Raw genomic sequence first — 23,422 nt, 5'->3', positions numbered from 1 at the left:
TTACTTTACGTTTATTACAGCTATTATAGCTTACTTAATAGTAGCTAGCACCGGCTAGCTATAATAACTATTAGCTTTTAGCTCTAAGTATAAAGGCCTTAATCCTCTTAGGTTTTAGCTTTACTGTCACAGAACCGGTCACATAATTGATAAGTGCTGGGTAAAATACCCGGAAAGGAAACCCAAAAATAACGGCATCAAAAAGGGCAGGAACCAAAAAGGGAAGGCCGTATCCGACAGCATCAAGGACCTTCAAGTAAAGCTAGCACGCTACGTGCGAGAAAAACGGACTTGAGGGAGACTCTGAAAAACCTATTGCCCTCGCCGCAATGTTCTACGACATTGACCCGGGTAAATCAGGCGAGGAGAGCCTCTACCATTTAAATGACACGAATTTCCCTGCTGGACCGTTTGATCGATCCCCTTCCAATTAAGGCAAAAGGCTGGCCAAAGGGGGCCCTTAGGTTGGCCAAAAGCTCTGTTGTTCGATCGACCCGCCGCGACTTCTCTGAATTCGAGCACATCATCGCTGAAGAGGAGGCTAAGGCTCGAGCCGACCTTCAAAATCATCAAAAACCGCCGCCTTCAACAGCTCCAGCAGCCATTAAAGTGACACGAATAACTTCAACAGCTATTGGCCTCGATGCTGTTGATCTACCTAGTTCTTATAAACCTGGCGGCAAGGCCCCTGGAGCTTACATGCGTTTTGCAACCGCAATTGAAGATGATGACGAAAATGACGGAATTACGGCCTGAACACCAAAATAGGGCAGCCAAGATGCCTCGTTTATTTGGGATAATGATATCACTACTGAATTTGGAGATAAAATGGATCAAGCCTTCCAAAAATTAACACAGAAAGCGGCCAAGATGGATAATATTATGCGACAGACAGTGCAGGCGATAGATATCTCTGAACAGTTTCAATTGAATTGATTGATTTGACTTGTTGCGACCGTACAGACAGCTTCTACATGATCCCCATACAAACATCTATGGGGGCCCGGTATCGGTTGTCGAAGCGACAAAGCCACAGCCAGCCACAAAATTGGGTGCCAACTCCGCCAGAGGGGGTGCTGATTAAGTGCACCCTTGGTCTAGCTTTTTTGGCTGGCTGTTACTCGGTGTAACACCAGATCGGAGCAGCTATCAAACTTTCAAAAGCCAACATTCGAACTATTAAAAAGTAAACTATTATGCAAGTAATGAAGCCTTACATAACTTCCCAACAGCGACTAGCGAGATTGATACAGGCGTCAAATAGTTGATCCGTTACGCACAGGGTCAACGAGACGGGAGTGGCTTTATTCCGAGGGTGGTTCTTTGCGCCGCCTTGGCTTCTCCTTTTGGAAATCCATTCGGTGCGCACTTGCTTCCAAAGTTTGAGAGCTAACATTGAATTGCTATGAATGAGATTATCGCCCAACTACCGTCCGTGACAAGGATCCGGGCACATGCAAACAGAGCTTGACTCGCAAAGAGGGCGGACTTGAGATTGGGACTTTGTCAAGGGTCCTCTTTTCTAGTCCCTGCCGCCCCGTCGACAGAAAAATCTCATGATATCCCCGGCAACTATGATTTGCCGCATGTCCGTAAGCGTAATACGCGAATGAGTTTGATGATTCCGTGTGCCGTCTCATCGGCTACATGGATGGTTACAAATACTTAGGTAGAAGGCCGCCTAATCTACACAGACTCTTTCTCTCCAATATGCTCGCCTCAGTTATCCGCTTGTTCCCGCAATACGCCGACCGTGTCATCTAGAACTTGATCGAGATTACCATCATGGAGCTCAGTCGCATTATTTACTATATACTTAGAGTCCTACAAGTCGCCTCGGGAACCATCGTTGCTGGCATTACGGGCTTCTTCCTTTACCAGTCAAACGCCAGCACATGGGATCTTGGTCGTTTCATTTACATTGAGGCGGCTGCCAGTTTGTCCTTGCTGATAGCAATTCTCTTCTTACTGCCCTACACCGACGCCTTTATCCAAATACCTTTCGATATCATCGTCAGCTTATTATGGTGGGTCACATTTGGCTTGCTATTCAATGTGAGTTGGGTCATCCCTTTCCGACCCCCAACACGCCAACTGACCAGTTCATGATAGTTCTTGGGATTCCCCTGTGAATGGGTTTTTGAATGGATGGACGTGTCACCATTCGATCAGCAGTGCGGAAAGCTCAAGGCTGACGTCGCCTTTTCATTCACGGCCGCGATAGTTTGGATGGCATCGGCCATTGTCAATATCCTAATCCTACGCCGCGAAGGCCGCCAGGAGGACACGGATGTGACGAACCATTATCGACAACGAGAGATGCGTCGCAATCCCAGCGTGGTGTAAAAAACAGACTTCATAATATGCATCCACACCGATTGGGCCACGAGTGATGATTTGGCGTTGGGGATAGACTGATACCAGAGCAAGCAGTAATGCGCTCACGCATCATGTATAATATTTGCTTGGCTGATTTTCTCGTTCATGTGATTTTGGGTTTCAGGGCAGGGAAGGGAAGCCTTTACACATTTGTTCTCACGCCGTAAACCCATAATGCTAATAGCCATGCTAAATTTAGTATTAGCCGCGTTATTCCCTATACCCTGGTCACCAGCATGTGATTGTTCTCAGCAGGCTGCGAATATCTGATGACTCTTTGACGTTGAATCATTCTGGTCCCATGCAAGATCTTCACATGATAAATCGCGCACTTCTTGTGCGCCTCGTGGGAACAGCCCAGTAAGCCCCACATCTCGCTGGCCGTTGACCCTTCAAATGTTCGAATGTTATCTTCGGGTTATGGCGCCGCCAGGGACATCGACCAGAGTTTTTGGTATTATGGGGAAAGAGAAAAACCCACTGGATGGTGTTTTGCGTTTGAAAGAGATTCTGACATCTATTCCGTACACCTTGGCTAGTTTAGAAACAGTAGTGGCTGCATTTTGAGAAAGGTTTTGGCATTTTCCAAGCGTGCAGCGTCCAAGCTGCGTGGTGTGCCTGGCAATCAGGTGCCGTTCGTGATCCACAATGTCCACGAGTCGTCTGGTTTGAGTACCTGCCAGGGGTCGTTCCAGAATGTGTTGGGGGTACGGCGGCCCGCTTCACCGATGGACCCTTTGAGAGATTAGCCCGACGGACACGGACAGATCTTCAGATAAAAGGGTCCTGACCTAGGTGAGTTGACCTAATCTCTCCGGCACGGGTTGGACAAATCCTTTCCGGTGGACGCTCATCAATGCCTTTTGCTGCACTTGTTGTTCGTGTCGGATTGATTCGTAGTCCGTTGCATCCTAGGATGGAATCTTCTGCGCTTGGGACAATGATGCATTATTGAGGGCACACGACGACTCTGAATCGGTCAATATTCTCCTGGCCGTGCATGTATAATGCCTGCATTTTTAGCCAGCACGACTTTGATAGTATCAAAGGAACCTGGCTATCAAAATCCGGCCTAGTGAAGGACCGAATCTTGATATTTTTCGCCGCCTTGGCCAACTCATCACCACCGCGTGCGATGTCGTATGCCCAAGGCTCAGACCATCAACCAATGCCCATCCACGCTTTGAGCCATGTACGGCACACAATCATGCCTTCATACATTACATAATCTAGGTACCTAGGTAGGTATCTACCACTGACGAGTGTTTGCTCTCATGCCAAAATCTGCATGTCTGTGGAGCATATCCATAGAATGCCCAAACTCAAGTCTTCGTCGTAAAGTCTCGCTTCACCGTCTTTTGGAACGAACAGCAATTGACAACCCTGACGCTTTGGGATGCAATATTCATGCGCCGTCCTCGAGTGTGTACACTTAGAAACCCGAAGTGCTACCTGCCGTCGCATGCAGAATAAGGGGACGCCAGAAGTGTGAACGCATCCGGTCCTGGAATTCGTAAATTACCTCAATAATAGTGATTTCGACCCGTTTACTAACCCATGGAATTTGTTCCATTGCCTTACTATCTGAGACGAGGTCTAATCCAAGGTACTCAAGGACGTGATCGCCATGTAAAAGTAGTCTGTCGAATGTGGATACAATATTGTATCGGGGCGACTCAATATTTCCACCGAGCATACGCTGCAATTATACGGCTAGTCTAGGCATAACTTCCTGTAAAGTTTCTCCGACCGACATGGTTCAACACGTCCTGCCGATCTATCTGCCATCCGAAGTAGGAAGGGATTCTCGTTACTTCCATCTATTAGTGTCATGTCGACAATTGTTGATAAAAGTAGTAGGACTAGTAAGAAAATAAAGTGAAGGAAGGGGTTCATTCGGACATGGAGCCAGATGTGACTTTCCCGCCAGATATTGCGGACATCCTTATCTATTAACCAAGGGACGACTATACAGATTCACGACTAGTCATAGGTCTCATGAGGTCAACCCGCAATGATGAGATATGCGTAAAATATGCTTCAAGTTGTACCCGACTAGAAAGTTGAATGAAATACGCCGTCTAACTCGGCAATACTAGATCGTTGTTGCAGATGCAGCACATTCAGCAGACCGGTGTTCTATCGCGGGAGGCGTTTAATGTAATCTTTCAGATAAATTTTGTATGTTGTGCCCTCAAGAAGTGTATTATTATATGTGTTTCTGTATAATACCTGCATGTAACGACGGATTCTGCAAATATCAACACGATTTCTTTGCTATAAGTTGTGCTATACAAGACCAGGCACCAGCACAAATACTGTATTTTCCTGTTCGGGATGTCGCAATCAATCAACATCCATTGACTTGACTTCTGATATGCTGCTGGCATCGGCAGCTGTTAACGTATTGAGACGCAGGAGTGGTGTTCTCCTGGCGAGTAAATCGCCGCCAGCATTCCGTGTTACAGATATATTTGCTTCAGTTGATAAAGGCACGAGCATCGCGGAGGAATCTTGGTCCCTGAGGCTTGTGAAATACAAGCGTACTACTCCCCCAGCACCAATATTGACATTTGCATCGCTCACTGTGAGCTCTGCGGTGAATACACCCGGAAGCGAGCAGCTATCAGACCATGCGACGAAGGTCATCCTGCCACTGGACCTTGAAGCAACAATTACAAGCACCGAGGATCTCTGGATGAGCAGTGGTATGCTATATAGATTGTTTGTGTTGAATTGATGTGCAGTCCAATATCAGTTGAGAAGGGCCGTGAAGGAGTGAAGGAGTGAATGAGTGCGCAGAATCAGGCACAGGGTATGTAATTCGTGGCATGGGGGATATGGGCAGGAGAAATTTGAGACTGCGCCCGTCTGAGTTTACGGATATCATGCGGTAAACTTGGAAGGCATATCCAGTGGCCAGCATGAGTTGAGAGATGCTTTGAGGCCAGGACATGCAATAAGATCTTAGACACGATTCCAGCACGGCCTTCAGATACATGCTACTATCTGATCTTACCCCATGAGCTCCGGTCAGTTTCAAACAGCATGTATTATGTGAGAAAATGCCGCATACAAGACATTTTGAACAATGATTCTTCCATCATGCTAACATCAGAAGTGTTGTTATGCTGACGCCAGTTCTTGGCGTTGAAGAGAAAGAGGACTAATTCATATTTTCAAACACGCTAAAATAATAAGAACTCTGGGTGCATACAACCAAATTGTGGATTGGGAGGGAAGAGCTGCACCAGGATCTATTGAGGAATTTGGTCACGACAGTCTGGCTTTAGCATGTAGCTCATGAGACAAGCAAGTAAGGGCGAGGTTTGTGTTGATAAAGAGACAAATGAACCTCACTGGCGTGTCGCCAATTCTCAATATTGGCCAGCAGAAAACACAGCTTTAACAGCTACGTATTTGCTCTCCATACAGTCACCAAGATTTCCCCAGATCGTCTCTGACCTACATCTAACAAAACGGTTGTCCGTCTAATGCCTTTGAACCAATAACGCGCAGCACATGATGTTGGTTGATCAGAGGGAAAGCAAAGACTCCATGTTGACTGCAAAATAATTCTGCTTCCTGGGCATGAATCTGAGAGTGGCACATGACCTCCAGGCCACTCATGAGGAGGCGATCGTAGACTGATGAGTTCTACGAATTTCTCAAAAGGGGGAATCGCGAAACTTTTGACCTTTGGTACTGTGAGCTGACAATAGTAAATGGGCGTCTTGATTCGGAATGGGTATGCAAAGCTCATGCTCAATCTTGGGAAGAAGGCGCAAGAATTTATTCTTGGCGAGTATATGTATGACTTCCAATGATGGGATTAATGCCAATTTCTCGAATTGAACTGACATAGCGGTAAGTACCCTTCACGGACCTCGTTCGTGCTTCATAGTTCATATGAGTTGGGAGCTGGGTGGGATCACGGAGTGTTCTTACGGACCAACACATGGCCTCACTTATTTTCATGCTAATACTCGCTACTTTCACAATGCTCCGGTCTATCAATATAGGCGTCCAACATGATTCTTCCTCGGGAGTAAAACGACAACCATGTTAGCAATGAAGGTTCTGTATACACCTTTGTAAGTGTTCTCGCAGCCGTCCCGACTAGTCGGGGGCGACAAGTCTATGGGACTTGCTCGAAAAGTATTGTAGGGTCAGGTGCAAATTTTTAAATTACCATGAACACGCTCAAGCCCAGAGAGCTGCCAGAGCCACTCTGTGCGGGCGCCTCGGGTGACATGGTTTACGACGTTGTACAACGGAAACACCGTTGACCCTTGAACTTGGCAGTCACTTGTCGCACAGCAAACCTAGGGGGGTATATCACATAAAATACCGTGGCGTGTCCACGCCCATTTAGGGGTTCAGTTCGAGGGTTCAGTTCCAGCAGGGTCAGTCAGCAAGGATAGCAGAGACCAAGTCGGCGGGACTGTGTAACGTTATTTCGCATAGAAGCCTCTTGCCTTGGCTTTTAACGAGTGCGGTTTCTTGGACATTACTATGATATGTGACGGCATTAGCAAAGCCATTTCTCGACCTCTTGGACTCCTGTCATCTGATGATCCCCCCTGATGTCTCTTCACCACCTAAAAGCTGAGCACATCAACCTCTTACTCGCACTTGGTACTCCAAGTTCTTGCTCAAACTCCACCCTCATTTCTTCGCGCATCCTTCCTTCACGATGGCACCCACCTCGCCCTCAGCGGAGGAGTGGTTTAACCTCGCCGAGGCTTCCCCGCTGGAGATCGCGGCCTGTGGATTCGTACAACGATGGGAGGCCGCGGTGAGCGAGTTCAACCAACGCGAAGCTCATGACTTGGACTCGTTACTCGGCCCGGACCGGCCGCCCACCGATATCCAGTCGTGGCAGAAGTCTTGGACCAAGTTGGAATTTGAGAGAATTTCCAAATCCAATGTCCATTTACTCAGAGCCTGGAAGTTGTGTTGCAACTTCCTTCACGCGTCACCCATCGCGATCCTATCACCGCGACATGGGATAACCTGCGAACGCTCAGAGTCGCAGGAGACGGCCCGAAGCGGCAACCAGTACGCCCTGTGGTCTGAGGCGTTCTGCCAAGCACTCAGCTGCTTGGTCTGCCATCCCATATGGGGACAGAAAGCGAAGCGGCTTACGGCCGCGATACAATTTGCGGCAATATGCCGCCTTGATGATCGCCGGCCGTGGACACTGGCGAGCTATTCGACAGGCTGTCGAGACATGAAAAGGCTGAGGAAAATCGTCTCTTCCCAAAGGAACCAACCATTGCATGAGTTGTGCGAAAATTACAGCTTGGAACAAATGGCCTGTGGCCAGGAGCCGTCATCGCATTACATGCTCTTCTGCCATATAGGCACCTATGCCAGGGAAAACCAGGGTCGAATGACCAATCATTCGCAGGACTTCCCCCCTCGTCTTGCAGTCCACATCTCGGATCTTGAAGCCATCACAAAGGCCATTCATCATCACTACCCCGGCAGCAAACGTCTCGACTTGATGTATAGCGATATCATTGGTGGGGCCGCAACCAAGATACGGCTGCAAAATGCCTTCCCGAGCAGTAGCGAGCTCAAGAACACGCACATCAGGTCGTTTCTGAATGAATTACGACTGGTTCGCCAGGATGTGTCATCCAACAAGTCCGTTAGTCGGGCTCCGCCACCGACGACGACGACGTCTATCACGACTACCGCCACTGAAGGAGCCAGCTCGCGCCGCCCCGCGGGTATCGAGAAGAAACGGAAAGGGGCCTGGGGCAACAGGCACAAGCACGATAAACGCCGGAGAGAAGGAGGATGCGAAGCCGAGTAGGTCATTGCGGAAGCTTGCGTATATAATGTAATACAAGTTGAAATTTTGTACAGAGGTTTCCTGCCTCCCAGTAATGATGACACATGTGTCGACTGTGCTCTGAGACTGCATGTGCCTTTGAACCTTGAAATGGCTCGCATGGCCGGTTGAAGACGTCAGCCGGTAAATCTTGTCACCGCACCGTGTCGCAAACATTGATGTTCCGCTCCGGCCTCGCATCTCATGTGCCTCCCTTAATGCCGGCCATCCGAAAGCCACATGAATCTTCAGGCTCGAACGATGACTTGATTCGAGGACGACGGCCCCCAGGTTGGGGAAATGTTATGCTTAAATAGCTCTCTCCGCAATGATGTACGCCATGGCTGCTGACCCGCACCATCCGCCCCTGTCTTGGCGCTTGATGGCACGGCTACAGGCGACAACATGCCAAAACAAACCCCCGCGCCGAAACGGTCCATCTCAATCCAAACTACTCCTTGTACTCGCAAGTGGTACATGGATCCAAACAGCCGGCCATCTACGTGAGCAGCATTCCAACATTCACACGGGAAGCAGGCAGAACTGAAATCTAGATTGGCCACAAACCCTTCACTACCCACCATCTCGATGCCCAGAGCCTTGGCACGGAGGCAATGAAGAAACACGCACTTTCTGTGGATAATGGCGTGCCGCTGCTTTCCCTCAACGGGGTAAATCTGCCAAGAAGCTACCAGGTGTCTATCCCTGGAGACGTTGTCAGCCTTCGCGCTGAGCGGGCCTGATGATTTCAAGAAATGCAGCCAAGGGGCGAAAGGTCCGGGACTGGAAACTACCAGGTTTCGGGTATTTTGGTTCGACATGAACTCTCTCGGTTCAACTTCTGACATTTTACATATTTTCTTTTCAACTTGCTTGAATCGCTTGCCCGTGGCAATAGCATCGTGTCAGAATTCCGTGGCTTTTGCTAGGCGTGTGAGCCCTCGCCCTCGGATCGCAACCTCATAACAAGTCCAAAAAAAAAAAACCAGATACAACGGCTGGTCTACAATGGACAAGCTCAAATCGATAACCAAGTACCTCCTTCCGTCGCCACCACAATCATCGGATGGCCGGGACCAGTGGCCCTCTCGGACTGCCTTCCTTCTCGCGGCAATGGGCGGATGCGCTGGCATGGGCAATCTTCTTCGGTACCCGTCGCAAGTCTTCAACAACAACGGCCTGCAGTGGTTCATACCATACCTTATGTGCGTCTTCCTCATTGCCATTCCCGTCCTGATTCTCGAAATCGCCATTGGCCAGGCGTACCGTGGGGGTTGTGTGGTTGCCAACAACTCTATTCATCATCGTTTGAAAGGCGTCGGGTTGAGTTTGCTATATGTTGGATTCGTGGTCAGTCCATACTTCGTGGCGAATCTGGCTTGGATCATGATATACTTTCGGAGCTCCTTTCAGAGCCCATTGCCTTGGGAAGGGCGGGGCGAGGACTTCTTCTACAAGGACGTCGTGGCCAATGTTGAGCCCGTGCCAGGTATCCTTTCTGCAGATGGGAAGGAGGTCATCAAGTATACGTCGTACCCAGGGATAGGCATGATAGGGGAGACTGTTGGATGGACCGTGTTCACGTGGTTTCTGGTGTGGGTGTCCATCTTCCGCGGCGTCGGGCTCACTGGGCGGGTAGTCTACTTCACAATGGGGCTCCCGATTGTCATCACCATCGTACTGGTCGGCCGGTCATTGTCGCTTGAAAACGCATCCCAGGGCGTTAAACTCTTCTGGGCCACTTGGAACGGTGATAAGCTCGGAAGCGGCGAAATCTGGCAGACGGCATGCGGCCAAGTCTTCTTCTCAACCGGCGTCGGCTTCGGCTACTTCACCTCCTACGCATCGTACAATCAGAAATACTCTAACGCTGTCATGGACTCTATTCTCATAGTGAGCAGTAATGTCCTTTTTGAGAATATTGCCGCCTTTGCTGTATATGGTGTCGTTGGCTTTCTTGGCCTATTCCCCCAGGAAGGTGTGCGTCTTGGCAGCTTCACCGTTGGCTTCATCACTCTCCCTTCTGCCGTCACACAGATGCCCGGTGCTAATTTCTGGGCTGTTCTACTCTTCTTCACGTTGATGGTTCTAGGGTACAGTTCCGCGTTTGCCATGGTGGATGCGCTGGTCACATTGGTCATGGATGCGCAGCCCCGATGGAATCGCTCGGTTGTCGTGACAGTCATTGTCATTGTGTTCTTCTTGCTTTCTTTGCCGTATTGCACAGAGTTTGGGTATTATCTCCTCACTGGCATAGATCGATGGACAAATGATGTCGCGCTGGTATTTGTTGTTTGGGCAGAATGCGTCACTTCGACAACTGTGTATCGGTGGAGAGACGTCGTTGGCCAAGTTGGACTTCCCGCCTTCATTGGGTTTAACAGTGGCTTCTTTGGTGGTATGATCCTCGGCGTCGTAATAGCTCAAGCGGTGTCGCCGGCCTCTGGAGCAGGCGTAGGCTTTGGGTTCTTCACTGTTTGCACCATAGCCTCCGTCATTATTAGCAAAAGTCCAGAGGAGCGCACGCCCAAGTTCTGGCGAAAGAATGTTTTCACTGAACGGCTATGGTACTTGGGTTTCTACTCCGTAAGCACAATATCCGATGATTCATCTGCAATGCCGGTTTATTAACACTTTCCCAGGGCAATCAACTTCGCCGAGACCTGAACGAGATTATTGGTTGCGGCAACAACTGGGGTATTCCATTCTTTTGGGCACCTCTCATCCGCTACGTGTCTGCACCAATTCTTGCAATCGTATATAGCTTTTCCTACCCGTCCTTTTATCAGCTTCGTGAAGACCCGCTTCATATCTTGGGGTTTGGTGTTGGCCATGTTGCCTTGCTCATTATCGGATGCGGTTTTGTTCTTCCAAGGTGGCTGGATGTTCTGGTACCCCCGACTCGTCGGGGGGAAGGAAAGTTGGATATTGGAGCGAATGCTTCGCCTCTAAATTCACAGTTGGATCGAACGGATAGCTCTGAGGCGGCTGAGACGAGTAGCAATGGAAAGCGGGGGGCCGAGCATGTAAGAACAGCGCCGAACGAGTGAGACGGTCACCCATGTTGTGGACGTCGAATGGCGGTACAAACCAACTAGGTTCCAACTACTCCTATGTCAAACTTGGCTTCAAGGGCAAGCTGTGATGTTCAGGCGGGACAGAGCTACAATCATGTATCATTTCTACTCAGTAATTATAGACGCGTTTCATCTTGCCCCTTTTGTTCCGAATAACGGCAGCGCACTCATTTACACCATTCGGGACTGAAGCTCCTTGCTCTCCTCTCTCAAGCCCTTCAGCTGCTTCTCGAATTCCTTATTTGCCCATTCCCAGTATGAGGTCCATATTCCAGCTGCCCCAGCATTGCTAGTAACAGCACCGGCATTGCCAGTCATGGCCTTCATCTTGTCTCCAAGTAATAATGTGACCCTCAGCACACTCTTGTTAGCCTCTTCTTGCTTCTCAACATCTTGTTTAACAGCATTATCTTTGAGTTTGATAGATAATACTCCTCGATATGCTTCAGCAATAGAGTCAAGTCTCCGGGCTGTCTCGTCTGGATCAATGACAATGAGTTTCGAGACCATGAGATTGCATAGCTGTCGGATGTCATTGTCGTCCTTTAAACCGGCCACAACGCGATCATAAAAGTCAATATTATTGATCCGCGTAAACGCGGTCTCCATGAGGGCGTACAAAGTCTCGTAGGCGCTCTAATTTATCAAACTATTAGCAAACAGCGCAACCAGACATAACCAATTATCGACTGTACCTTTCGGACTTCCAGGCCGTCATCCACAGTATGTTTGAATGGACCTAACATGACCTCCTTGACGAGTTCAGGTTTAATTATTGATTCGCCCAGCACAAACGGCATGAGCTCACCAAGATGTGGCAAAATAAGGTCAGGCTTGTTGTGTGCCGCAGAGTTGAGGGTTGACATGGCTAGTCTCCGAATTTCTGTGTCCGTATCTTGCAACATTACCAGAAGCATGTCGATCAGATAGTTCTTCAGCTCATTATCAAATGCTTCATCGCTCTCAGGGAGAGCGTAGCGGACGGCTTGCACAGCCATGCCTCGAATGCCTGATGATGTGTCCTTGAGTAACGCCTGATACGAATTAGCAACAAAGAAGATCTCAGTTTTAATGAGCAGAAATACCTGAAGCTTGGTCATAAAAGAGCTGGGGTCAAGGATCACCAGCCGCCCTACACATTCAGCACAGACAACTCTGTTGTCAGCAGTTTCTGAGGCCTTGCGTAATTGATCCCAGATAGGGACGGCGTATTCTCGTATGTCGACAGATTGGACGGCAATGGATAGAAGGATCTCCTTGATAGACTGGATAAGAAGATACTGAGTGTTCCCTCCCGCTTGCATATTTTCCAAAATAACAGGCAGGAACTCTGAGGCGTTGCCTGATCCAGCGCGACCAAGTGCAATGGCGGCTGCGAGAGATACTTTATCGGGTTCTGAGTGAAATTGGCGCAAGAACAAGTCTGGTCTCATTGGTGACGATGATCCGAGTCGCATGCCAGTTTCTCCAAGGACTGCGAGGGCAAGACTAACCCGAGCCTCATCACCAGTCTTGGAGCTGTTTTCCAGCTCAGAGATGAAACTATCAACAGAAACCCCTGCTGAAGTGTCACCTGTGACAAGCAATGTGCCGATAACTTTGCCAACCACGGAAGGGTCACCGGAGATACTAACATCCTTAAGTAGCCCTTGCATGAGCGTCTGGCTGGCACCACTTTCACCAATCCTGGCCACCAACTCCAGGAGCTGATCTAAAGCGATCCCAGCAAAGTGGGACTTCAAGAGCTGGCAAAGAGCGGCAACCATATCCTTAGACACTGTGACATCGGCATGTGACGGTGTTAAACTGGCGAGTATAACTAGAGCCGGTCCAAGCAGATGCGTGTCGCTATTTGTAACGGCTGGCATTAATGCAGAAACAACTCCATCAACTGTCTGCTTCTCAAGTTGGCCCTGAGAGGCTTTTGACAGGATTAGATGTTTCAAAGCATTAACACTTGAGCCCCGCAGAGATCGATTCGCTTTGCGAAGTTGGGCTGACAGTTCAAGTGCAACATCCTGGATCCAACCTCTCTCGAGTTCACCTGGGCTAGATGCGAATGCCGCCACATTATCCACAGCACGCACCGCAGCAAGTCGAGTAGTTTCGTTCTTCAACCTTTCACGTAAGATGTTGAGAGCCTTCATCCGCTTATCTGCAGACAAAAGATTGGAGCCATCGCCGAAAGTCCTCGAGATTAAAACGCCTAGTGCATGAATGGCTCGTTGGCGAACTTCAGCATCAGCATCGTTTGCTGAGCCCTTGTCCATGAGGACTTCATAGAGTGATTCTAGTTCGGCCTTGAACTTAGAGCCCGAGTTTCGGGAACGTGGAGGAGTAATGGTCTTCACAAGCTCTTCAGCAGTTCTAATGGCTTCACTAGAAATCTTGTAAAACCGATCATGTACTGCATTAATAACTCCAGCAACGATACTCGTAAGATAGGGCTGGAGGACTGACGACGAGTGCGTCTTTGAGATGTCGCTAATCAGTCGTAGTGTTGCGATACGAAGTGTGCTAAGCGTTGCAGATGCAGAACCCCCGGCAGAAGCCAATGATGAAGCTGTGGCTCCGTGTCCAGTGGACTTTGCAGCATCAAGAACCGAGCCGATAAGATCTGGGAAGAATGAAGCCAAGCCCCCTCGCTGCACCAATACAATGTCATCCAAAAGGTTGATAATAGACTGCTTTGTAGGCACAGTTTTGCCTTTTAGTTGCTTGATGGATGCCTTGACTATGCCAGGTGTAAGTTGTGCCAAGTCCGCGCGAGGGCCAGTAGTAGGCACCCTCTCCAGAACCGGTGACGTGAGACCGGAGCCCGCCATGAACTGCGAAACTGTCGTTGCAGTTCCAGCGCTGCTCTGTCTCCGACGCTTGCGGTTAAGTGGCGCGGGTGCTGCGATGGGAGGATCTAAATCGTCCAAGGAAAAATTAGCCACATGTAAGCCCTCGCCGGTCTTACGAATAAGAAGTGCTAAGGCCGAAATAACTTCCAGCCTGACATTTTCTTCGCGTTCATCGATGCGCTTAATGAGAGAAGGGGCCGCCTGGCTATACAAGACGCCATTATCCAGGAGGTCTCCGCTGCCACGGGTTGATATGAGGGTATATAGGGCCTTGGCAGCACATCGTCGGACCTTCCAACTGGCGTCATCGTCGTCATCTTCAAATCCATCATCGGCATCAAATCCATCATCTTCATCCTCTTGGTCTTCATCCTCATCCATATCAACATCGTCGTCTTCCTCGTCAACCGCATAGTTGGGATCATACTTGAGGTATCGGAGTGTGGCCGCAATGATATCGTCGGTGAACGGGCGCATTTCTTGGGGACACGAAGCAAGAAACGCCTCAACTGATACCAGGGCTGCCTCCCGAACTTCATTAAATTCGAGACCAATATCTTCTCCGTCACTGAGCCTTTCCAGGTGATCTTGAAGCTCTTCTTCAGAGAGTGCTTTGAGCATAAGTGGTACAGTACTGGCAATGTGCGGCCCAAAGCGAACAGGAATAGAACGAGCCATACTTCCTATAATGGAAATGTAGAGACGTCGCGAAACATCACCGGTGCCAGGGTCTGAAAGCCTGAAAGCCAGCCTTTGAATAACGTCTCGTAGGTGCTCATCCGCTAGGTAGACAGCAAGCATAGAGATGGCAACGACTGCCCGCTTCTTAACGACAGAAGAATGTCTATTGCTCTCAAGAAGCTGCATAACAACGTGTTGCATTGCTTCAACCTCGACAGACTGGAGAAGGGGCCCGAAGCACCGCACTACTTCTATCAAGACGTCAACGGTTTCTGGACTGGCGTCGTCTCCCTGCAGCATACCCGCAGGTACCGACGGTAATGATATATCGGTCGTCTGTCGCCTTGGAGTGGCCGCATTCGGCCCAATAAGACGAGGAATAAGAACTCGACGAATAGCGTCATACGATTGCTGAACATCAGGAGTTGTGGAGATTCCTGGAACTGGGCGAGGGAGAGCTATTATGACAGATCGAAGGGCGAGTGAGGTGACGGCATTGTCGACCGAGTTCTTCAGTACCATTGAAGATAGTTTGTCAATCATGGGCGCGATAATAGCCATAGGGACTTTGCCAACAAGGGGGGCAACACTACAGAGCATTTTGTTAGAAAAACTCAGGAGGGTTTATCACCTGGGGGCATTGTTGCAGACCATTTAATAGCCATATTCTGCACCTCGCCGTTCTGGTCATCGAGCGTTTTGATGATACTATCAACCGCTCGAGCTGCAGTATTGTAGTCATGCTGGAGAAAATCGGGTTTGGCTATATTCAACAAGTGCAAAAGGTCGTTCAGTGACATGAATCGGAAGTCGGGATCAGCATCGCCCAGTTTAGAAACGAGGCTTGTCACCGACTGCGGTGTTGGGTTGATGTTGGCGGTTGCCGCCATGCTCGCAGCTTGAGCTTCTTCCAGCGGGGATGGCGACAGTTAGGTTTGGCTCCAACAAGCTTTCGGGAGGAAAACTCTTGTAGACTCTGTAAAGACTTGAACTTTTTTTTCAAGTTAGGCTCGCGAGGCCAAACTTGGGTTGCCTCAAATTTACAGAAGCAGTTGCTTTTGCCTTGTGGTAACATGCGCAAACAAAAGTGAGCAAGTAGTGGTGGGAGCAACGGATGACGACCTAAGGTGGGGTCAATCCAGTCAATTTCTGGATCCGAGCTTGGAGCTCGTAGGCAAGCGCGGGGGCTCTCAAACTAAAACCCAGCCCCCCTCCGCCGCCGCCCCGACATGCCTTCAAATGTTTTATTATGCTAGGTTGCCCTATGCTCGAGTGAATGACATTTGATCTATCTGGACAATGTAACGTTTCTACCATTTATTGCATTGTGAATGCTGTGAAGTAAACTTATGCAACGGCGGGGGATGTGTTTTTGTCTCCAGTCTTACTTAGCATTTAAGCAGTTACACAAGTGTATATGACTGACAAAAAATTGAATTGACAGCCTTGGTGAGTATTACGTTTGACTCCTATGCTTTTGTCTCTTCCAGTTCCGACGCCCTATACTTCCAATATCCCTCGCGTACTGGATCCCATTTCTCCCAAAGCCTTTGCAGACACAGAATAGCCTTGCTAATATCGCCAGCCTGGTAATAGACGTCGACCAATAAATCCAAAGCGTGAGAACTTTTTACGTCCTCACTATCTGCACCCAAGTTGGATATAAAACTCTCTGAGAAATCACGAACTTTAGATAAGTCTCGTCCACCCTTGGCCAGCACCCCCCGGAGATAATTCCAGCTGGATTGGTTCTGAGGCGCTAAAGCAATCTTTTCTTTTGCGTAGTCCACCTCCCTGTCAATGAGGGTTCTGGGGATTTTTGGATCATGCATAGTTGCAGGTAAATCTGGCGTGGCAACACTGGGGTCCGAGAAGACTAGAAAGAAACGGTGCGCCCAAGCAGAATTGTTTCTTACATCATCTTCAATCAAATTTTGCGTCGCGGCGAGTTCGGTGATGTTCCACATGCCAAGTTTCGTGACCAAGTATTGCCGAAAAGACCAAACGTGATAGTTTTTCGAGTCCTCTTCAAGCATATTGTTAATGAACTGTGTCTCGGTTCTTCCTAAAGCCCTAATCGTTTCTTCATCTCCATCAATACTGGGGAAGTAATAGTCTAGCAGAAGCTGGCGATGGTGCCATATTTGGTAATTCTTTAGATTCGCCAGGGCTACCTGGTTCAGCCACTCGATCTCTTCAGGAACGGGCAAGTTGAGTGTCTGAATAATCTTGAAGCGATATAGCCACACGGTGTAGTGTGCAGGATTCATAGAAATGACATGTTCTGTCAGGCGGAGACATCTTGGAGAGCACTCATCTGCAGCCATGACAGCGCGAAGATACGAAGTGGCTAGGCATATTAGCGGCAATTCAACACGTCACACTCAAGGACACCTACCTTCGGTATAGTCGTCGGGGTAGGCAATCTTAGATAGAGCATCGTCGGGTTCACTGTGAGGAATAGGGATCACGTCGTCCCAATCTAGGTTGTTGGAGAGAGAACCCGTAATTTCGCCATAAAGATCTTTGTTCAAGGTGGCCATGTCTTTCCGTCTACTCTTTTCTTGCGCTGATTCTTCGTCCAAGAGGTCTCTGCCACTAGCGATTGCTTTGCGTCGGTTGATAAGAAACTGACGATGATGAATATCTAGAGCCGCCAGTTGAGCTTGCTTGATCAAAAGCTGGTCAAACTTGTCGAGCTGATATGCGCCAATGTCGTGACCTGTTTTGTCCTTGCCCCAGCAGTAGCCCTGTCGAAGGCGGCGAATGGGCAGACCTTCCTTCGTGACTTGTTTCCAGTACTCTCTTTCCGTCTTATTAGACAAAGGGATTTTGTGGTCGGCGATCGGTTGAATGAGCTTTGTGTAACTGTATACTTTCTTCTCCGCGGGCGTTAAACCGGTGAAGCCAGCTTCTTCAATTCGCTTTTCCACGGGGTTCGTCTGGTAGTAGCGTTGAGACGTTCGATCGTTCAGTGTTTCTGGACCTGGTCCAGGAGCTACGTGAAGTTTGTATCAGTCCTGGAGCTGCAACACTATTCTGTAACCAGCAATTAACTCACTGTCCTTGGGCTCCGGATTGCTCGGCTTTGTAACTGCTTTCGCCTTGGGCGGCATGGCTGCAGTGTGGATGGTGGGGTTAAGGGTCGAGAATGGCAGAGATGGTGTGGAAAGAGCTATTGTCCCTGCACGGTCCACCGAGGTTTTGGTAGGCCTTTGGCATTTATTTTGGCACGACTCTATTCAATCATAACATACGGATAAGGACTTAAGATATAGCACAGCCTGGGATGCAGAGGCGACTAAAACCATTCAAAATGTGAATTACAGATGCTTTTTACAGTCGCTCAAAACTGTTGAGTAGAAAGCCCAAACTAACCAAACGCCAAACCTACAGCTAAAAGCGGTTTCCCTTTGATTTCAACATAACAGTAGTACCAGCGCCAAGGCAACACGTAATTCATATTCGTCTCTTCCCTTATCATTCAATCGCAGACACTTCCATCGTGACTGGCTCATAATGCGCGAAAATTTTGTGACATGATTAGCCATCGCTTGACGCCTCGGGGAGGGTTCCTGGCCATGGAATCCCAGTTTGGTACCAGCACAAAGGTCTCGTTGAACATCTTCCGCGGTGCTTCCCGTCCTTTACCGAATTGCACTCTTCCCATTGTCGTGACCACAATGGTCATCCGGCTTCCATTCTTCTCTACTTTATTGTTGTCATGAATGTTGTCGGGTGCGCCATACTTTGATGAGGGATTGATAACGTGCGCATCTAGAGATTCTATCTCGTAGCGCACGCCTTGCCCTTGCGCCTCCAGTAGTGTGGTGTAATCGGCAGGTGTGGCAACAACAGAGCCGTTGATGGAGATGTCGGCAGCGATAGAGTAGCGTGGTGAAGAGTTGATATAGAAGGGAAGAAGCGTTGATCGGTTGTTTATGGCCTGGTAGTAGTGACTGGCGAAGTTTTCTGCAGCTACAAGTGAAAGTCTGTGAGGATCGTGTCGAACTACCTTCGTCTGGATTGACCTACCTTCGCTGGAGGCTTTAACCTCAGTATCTGAGTCTGGGAGGGGCATAATGCTTCTGGGTCAGCAAAGCTCTTGTAGAAAGGAGAGTGATATGGAATCCAAGGACAGAAAGCAGTGGTTGGAATGACGCGAATCGCCGCCAGGCGTCGATCTCGTACACAGTTATCAGTCAAATCCACCCGCACAGTGTGTATCGTGTGGTCCTGCTACTTTTAGTTGACGCCTTAATTGCTGAGGTATCGCACTCGAGCCGATTGCATTCCCTTGATAGACATTGGCCAGACGCTCATTAAAATGCGACAATCCTCGCCGCGTGTACTCGGACGCTTACTACAAGGCCAGTCGAAGTTTTCGACATCATTAGACTGGGGTTGCAGCAGCTGTCGACCTCGGCGTATCTTCCAAGCGCGATGGAACACGTCCGACAGATCTCCGACAGCTGCGACAGACAAGTCCTATTATATCACAACGCCAATTTTTTATGTTAACGCCGGTATGAATGACTGTTTCCATTGCTTGTGTTGGTAGTCTAACTTTTGAGACTTCAGCGCCCCATATTGGGCATCTTTACACTATGGTTCTCGCGGACGTGCTGAAGCGATGGCAACAAATCAAGGGCAAGGAAACCTTTTTCCTTACAGGAACTGACGAGCACGGTATGAAGATCCAACGAGCGGCCGCCAAAGAGGGAATAGCACCCAAAGAATTTTGCGACAACTACTCGAACAAGTTTCGAGAGCTGGCCGCTGCTGGTGATATTTCCCACGATGCTTTCATTCGAACAACGGACTTGGAGCACAAGGAAGCCGTCAGTGAGTTTTTGCTGCAGCTAAAACACACTCTGCCGGAACATTTGGGACTCTACAAAGGAACACATGAAGGATGGTATGCTGTGAGCGACGAATGCTTCTATCCAGAAGATTTAGTGCGGCCAGACATTGTACCCCAGACAGGAAAGAAGATTATGGTTAGTGACGAAACAGGAAGCGAGGTGGAATGGGTCAAGGAAGAAACCTGGTTTTTTCCATTGACAAAGTATAAGGATGCTCTTTTAAAATTCTATGACGAGAATCCCAATTGGATAACTCCAGCACATCGGATGAACGAGGTTCGCAACTGGGTTGAAAATCACTTGGAGGATTTGTCGATCACGAGGCCTGCGGCTCGGTTAAGTTGGGGCATCCCGGATCCTGAGGACCGTAGCCAGACGATATATGTTTGGGTTGATGCGTTGATCAATTACATTACTCAGGCAGGCTACGGCAGGAAATGGCATTCTTCATCGGATAACATGGGACTCTGGCCCGCGGATTTGCAAATTATTGGAAAGGATATTCTGCGATTCCATGCCATATACTGGCCAGCTCTCCTCATGGCCCTAAATTTACCTCTTCCCAAGCAGTTACTCTGCCATAATCACTGGACCATGTCCAATCGGAAAATGTCTAAATCACTTGGCAATGTGGTCAACCCCTTTTTTGCTGTGCAACGTTGGGATATTGATCCTTTGCGATACTTTCTCATGCGAAACGGAAGCTTTACCAAGGATATGAGTTACTCAAATCAGCTGATTGGGTCAGTTTACGCCAAAGAGCTGCAGGCGAATATTGGTAATCTTCTTTACCGAATTGCCCGACCAAAGGTTACTTCAAAATGGTCGACTCTCGAGGCGGTCACAGCATTCCGCCAGGGTGCCTTTGAGGAAATTCCTGATCACACTTCGCAGCAGCCCTTTGTTAGCCTGGACGATCATTTGGAGAAGATTCCTTCCGCATATTACGAGGAGATGGAAAAGTACAACACTGGAGGCGCTATTCGTGAAGTTTTCAATCTTCTTCGTGAGGTAGGCTTCACCTGTTTGATGAGATTGCTTAAACAGCACTGACAAGTTGCAGACCAATCGCTACGTTTCGGATACGGAACCATGGAATCTCGTCAAGAACCCGAATCCACAATCCCGTATACTGCTTAATTTGGTTATCTACAATTGCGCGGAGGCCTTACGTATCGCTGGCATCCTGCTGCAACCAATCATGCCTACCAAGGCATCCTTGCTGCTGAATGAACTTGGAGTTAGGGAAGATCGACGCACTCTTGAGTTTGCTTCTAAGGGCAAGGACCCGGAATACGGCACCGAAGCTCAGACGGGAGACTCAGCAGCTAGATTGAAGAAATGGGACACAATTTTCCCCCCAACACCGAACGCGAATGACTCAGATGCTGAGATCATGGAACAACTGAGCTCGGCACTGCATGACAAAACAAAGAATAAAATGAATCAAGTTGCGGAGCTTCTAGCTATGGAAGCCCGCATGGGAGAAGAGGCTGTGGCCAAAATGTTGGCCGAAATGCATGCTGCGAGGTCAAAGACGGCTAAAAAGACAAGCCGGCTGTGATCCGCGTCGTGTCCAGTTAGACGCGTGTCCAGTTACTTGTATAACATGTAATATATGTAAAACCAAATGTAATTAGCACCCTTCATCTTGTAACAAATAGAATACCACTCATTTTCTTTCAATAACGCGAAATGGGCGACACCCTTGTGGTAACGTACTGTGGTCCCATTGTGGACGTTGACCTGGCCCAAAAAGTTGCCCACACTGACAAATTCTGATTCCCAAAAAATTGTCCCGCTACGGCTATAGCCTTGCATTTCCGGCCGACAGCGTCAATTACAAGCATGAGAGTCAATCAAGCCACAGGCAAGTCGACCATGGTGATGAGCTCACGGTGTAGAATTAACCTGACCTAGGCATCAGTACCAATAAAGTGCTGCTGGTCCCGTATGAAGCTCATCATGTCGGGAAATACCACGAATGGATGGAAGATCCGGTACTTCTCTTAGCCAAGCCAACAGCTGCAATGCGCATCGCAATCTGACTTGAGTTCCAGGCAATTCGAGAAGCGACAGCTTCTGAACTACTGACTTTAGAAGAGGAATACGAGAACCAGCAATCCTGGCGAGCCGCCCACGAAAAACTCACATTCATAATATGTGAAGCACTGCCCACGGCAGACCGAGCATCGCCATCAATCAAGGCGAAAGCGGTGGATGCAGATGACCGCATGATTGGAGACATCAATTTCTTTATTTACCAAGATGATGATCCTGAAGAAACCTCACCAAACCGAAAGGCCAATGCCGCCTTGAGAGGGGAAATCGATGTCATGATTGCAAACACAGAACATCGAAGGCAAGGATTTGGAAGTGCCTCAGTACAAGCCTTACTGATTTATTTGCGCGAAAATATGAAACACATACTGAAGGAGTATACATGTAGTCTTAAACTTGGACAAGTTGACCTGGCGGAGCTCATGGTCAAGATTCAAGAAGGAAACATTGGCAGTAGAAGATTATTCGAGAATATGGGTTTTAAACAGGTTGGAGGTGTGAATTATTTCGGCGAGGTCACGTTACTAGTTTCGTGGGCGAATGTCGAGAGACTGGTTGATGGATGGTTGAGCTCGGGTGAGGTATATCGAGAGGTCAGGTATGAAATTGCATAGAGGCATAGGGAGTGGGGATCAGGTCACTCTAAGAGATCTTGAGCATTGTGACATCTGCGGTGAGAAGTCATGCGGGCTGCGGATTTGAAAGCGAGCAGCCTTCAGCCTACTAGGCTCCTTGCTGTACGCGCAAATCAACAAACAGGGCCTGTGCAAGCGTTGATGTAACCAAGTTTCTGCACACTCTATCTTGACGAATCAAAATGAGCATTCAAGTTGTTCTGACCCGGGATGAAGGGAATTTGGCCTTGTAAGGCTCCAACTCTTGGATGGTCAGTCGGACGATGTCCTGCAGAAACATGTTAGGCCCGGGTTTCGAGTGTTGGTACAAGTCCTATTGTGGCAAAGTCCTTTGTATCACCACATCTATCGACATGATTCTCTAAAGTTTCTTTAAAGGGACCTGTGAAAAACTCCATTCCGGCGTTTTTCCCTCCCTTTCTCTTTGGTGCTAATAGCTCAGACCTGCAAGAAATTACGCTTCCGATGACTCACTACGGCCAACAAGAGAAGTGGTGGATGAATCAGGTTTGGGCACCAAGGACCATTGCGGGTTCTTCTATGGTGCTGATTCTTCAGTCCTATCTGTACTTATCTCTCGAAATATAGACTAGCTAATAAATACCCGAAATGACAAAATGTCGCAAACGGAAACTTGGACGGCTGAAGCGGCTCAATGCAAAGTCAAACAAGCAACACCAGAAGGAATGATGAAAGACTTCAACTTCGACCTAGAACGAGTCAAACGCGTTACCTATCGCAATGAAAAGGATTCCTTGGAAATTCACGAATCCGTTCCTTCTTGGCTCTGTGCGCTCTGCCCTGCTCTGCAACCTGGCCTAGATTATAGTACATGATCACATCGAATTTGGGAAGACATAGAAGACTGAAATGAACAGAGTTGCTTCCAAGTGTGGTAATGAGTACCTAAGACGTCATTACTTGGCAGTGGCCTGAGCTGTTGTAGCAACCAATGTTAACATCTGGACCCCGTCTGGTCCAGCAGCTTGCAGTACAGCGCGCCTCTGCTGACGCAGTATATCCTGTCGCAATATAC

At 48.6% G+C, this 23,422-nt stretch overlaps 8 protein-coding genes across 8 annotated transcripts; 5 read left to right on the top strand and 3 right to left on the bottom strand.

Moving 5' to 3' along the window:
- Positions 1-384: 384 nt before the first annotated feature.
- Positions 385-756, top strand: MAA_11364 (uncharacterized protein; the record flags this gene model as incomplete). The annotated part of the gene is made up of 1 exon (XM_011413352.1): positions 385-756. The coding sequence occupies one exon, from the start codon at positions 385-387 to the stop codon at positions 754-756; it is 372 nt and encodes a 123-aa protein (XP_011411654.1).
- A 1,029-nt stretch (positions 757-1,785) lies between these two features.
- On the top strand, positions 1,786-2,346 carry MAA_06139 (uncharacterized protein; the record flags this gene model as incomplete). The annotated part of the gene is made up of 2 exons (XM_007824137.1): positions 1,786-2,055; positions 2,113-2,346. 2 exons carry the CDS (start codon positions 1,786-1,788, stop codon positions 2,344-2,346), a joined length of 504 nt encoding a protein of 167 aa, XP_007822328.1.
- Positions 2,347-7,075: 4,729 nt separating this feature from the next.
- On the top strand, positions 7,076-8,203 carry MAA_06140 (uncharacterized protein; the record flags this gene model as incomplete). Its single annotated transcript, XM_007824138.1, has 1 exon — positions 7,076-8,203. One exon carries the CDS (start codon positions 7,076-7,078, stop codon positions 8,201-8,203), a length of 1,128 nt encoding a protein of 375 aa, XP_007822329.1.
- Positions 8,204-9,229: 1,026 nt separating this feature from the next.
- On the top strand, positions 9,230-11,271 carry MAA_06141 (Sodium:neurotransmitter symporter; the record flags this gene model as incomplete). The annotated part of the gene is made up of 2 exons (XM_007824139.1): positions 9,230-10,807; positions 10,864-11,271. 2 exons carry the CDS (start codon positions 9,230-9,232, stop codon positions 11,269-11,271), a joined length of 1,986 nt encoding a protein of 661 aa, XP_007822330.1.
- Positions 11,272-11,469: 198 nt separating this feature from the next.
- MAA_06142 (TATA-binding protein interacting) lies at positions 11,470-15,715 on the bottom strand (the record flags this gene model as incomplete). The annotated part of the gene is made up of 4 exons (XM_007824140.2): positions 11,470-11,934; positions 11,994-12,332; positions 12,384-15,414; positions 15,477-15,715. 4 exons carry the CDS (start codon positions 15,713-15,715, stop codon positions 11,470-11,472), a joined length of 4,074 nt encoding a protein of 1,357 aa, XP_007822331.2.
- Positions 15,716-16,294: 579 nt separating this feature from the next.
- On the bottom strand, positions 16,295-17,941 carry MAA_06143 (prenyltransferase; the record flags this gene model as incomplete). Its single annotated transcript, XM_007824141.1, has 3 exons — positions 16,295-17,175; positions 17,224-17,823; positions 17,887-17,941. The coding sequence occupies 3 exons, from the start codon at positions 17,939-17,941 to the stop codon at positions 16,295-16,297; spliced, it is 1,536 nt and encodes a 511-aa protein (XP_007822332.1).
- A 398-nt stretch (positions 17,942-18,339) lies between these two features.
- MAA_06144 (Nuclear transport factor 2, Eukaryote) lies at positions 18,340-18,906 on the bottom strand (the record flags this gene model as incomplete). Its single annotated transcript, XM_007824142.1, has 2 exons — positions 18,340-18,803; positions 18,861-18,906. 2 exons carry the CDS (start codon positions 18,904-18,906, stop codon positions 18,340-18,342), a joined length of 510 nt encoding a protein of 169 aa, XP_007822333.1.
- Positions 18,907-19,432: 526 nt separating this feature from the next.
- On the top strand, positions 19,433-22,365 carry MAA_06145 (Methionyl-tRNA synthetase; the record flags this gene model as incomplete). The annotated part of the gene is made up of 4 exons (XM_007824143.2): positions 19,433-20,701; positions 20,754-21,196; positions 21,618-21,690; positions 21,751-22,365. The coding sequence occupies 4 exons, from the start codon at positions 19,433-19,435 to the stop codon at positions 22,363-22,365; spliced, it is 2,400 nt and encodes a 799-aa protein (XP_007822334.2).
- Positions 22,366-23,422: the final 1,057 nt, after the last annotated feature.

The sequence above is a fragment of the Metarhizium robertsii genome (genome assembly GCF_000187425.2).
Source record: "Metarhizium robertsii ARSEF 23 chromosome Unknown MAA_Scf_6, whole genome shotgun sequence".
NCBI classification, from domain to species: domain Eukaryota; kingdom Fungi; phylum Ascomycota; class Sordariomycetes; order Hypocreales; family Clavicipitaceae; genus Metarhizium; species Metarhizium robertsii.
Note: the sequence above shows the minus strand (reverse complement) of the source record. Positions and strands in the feature narration are given on the sequence as shown.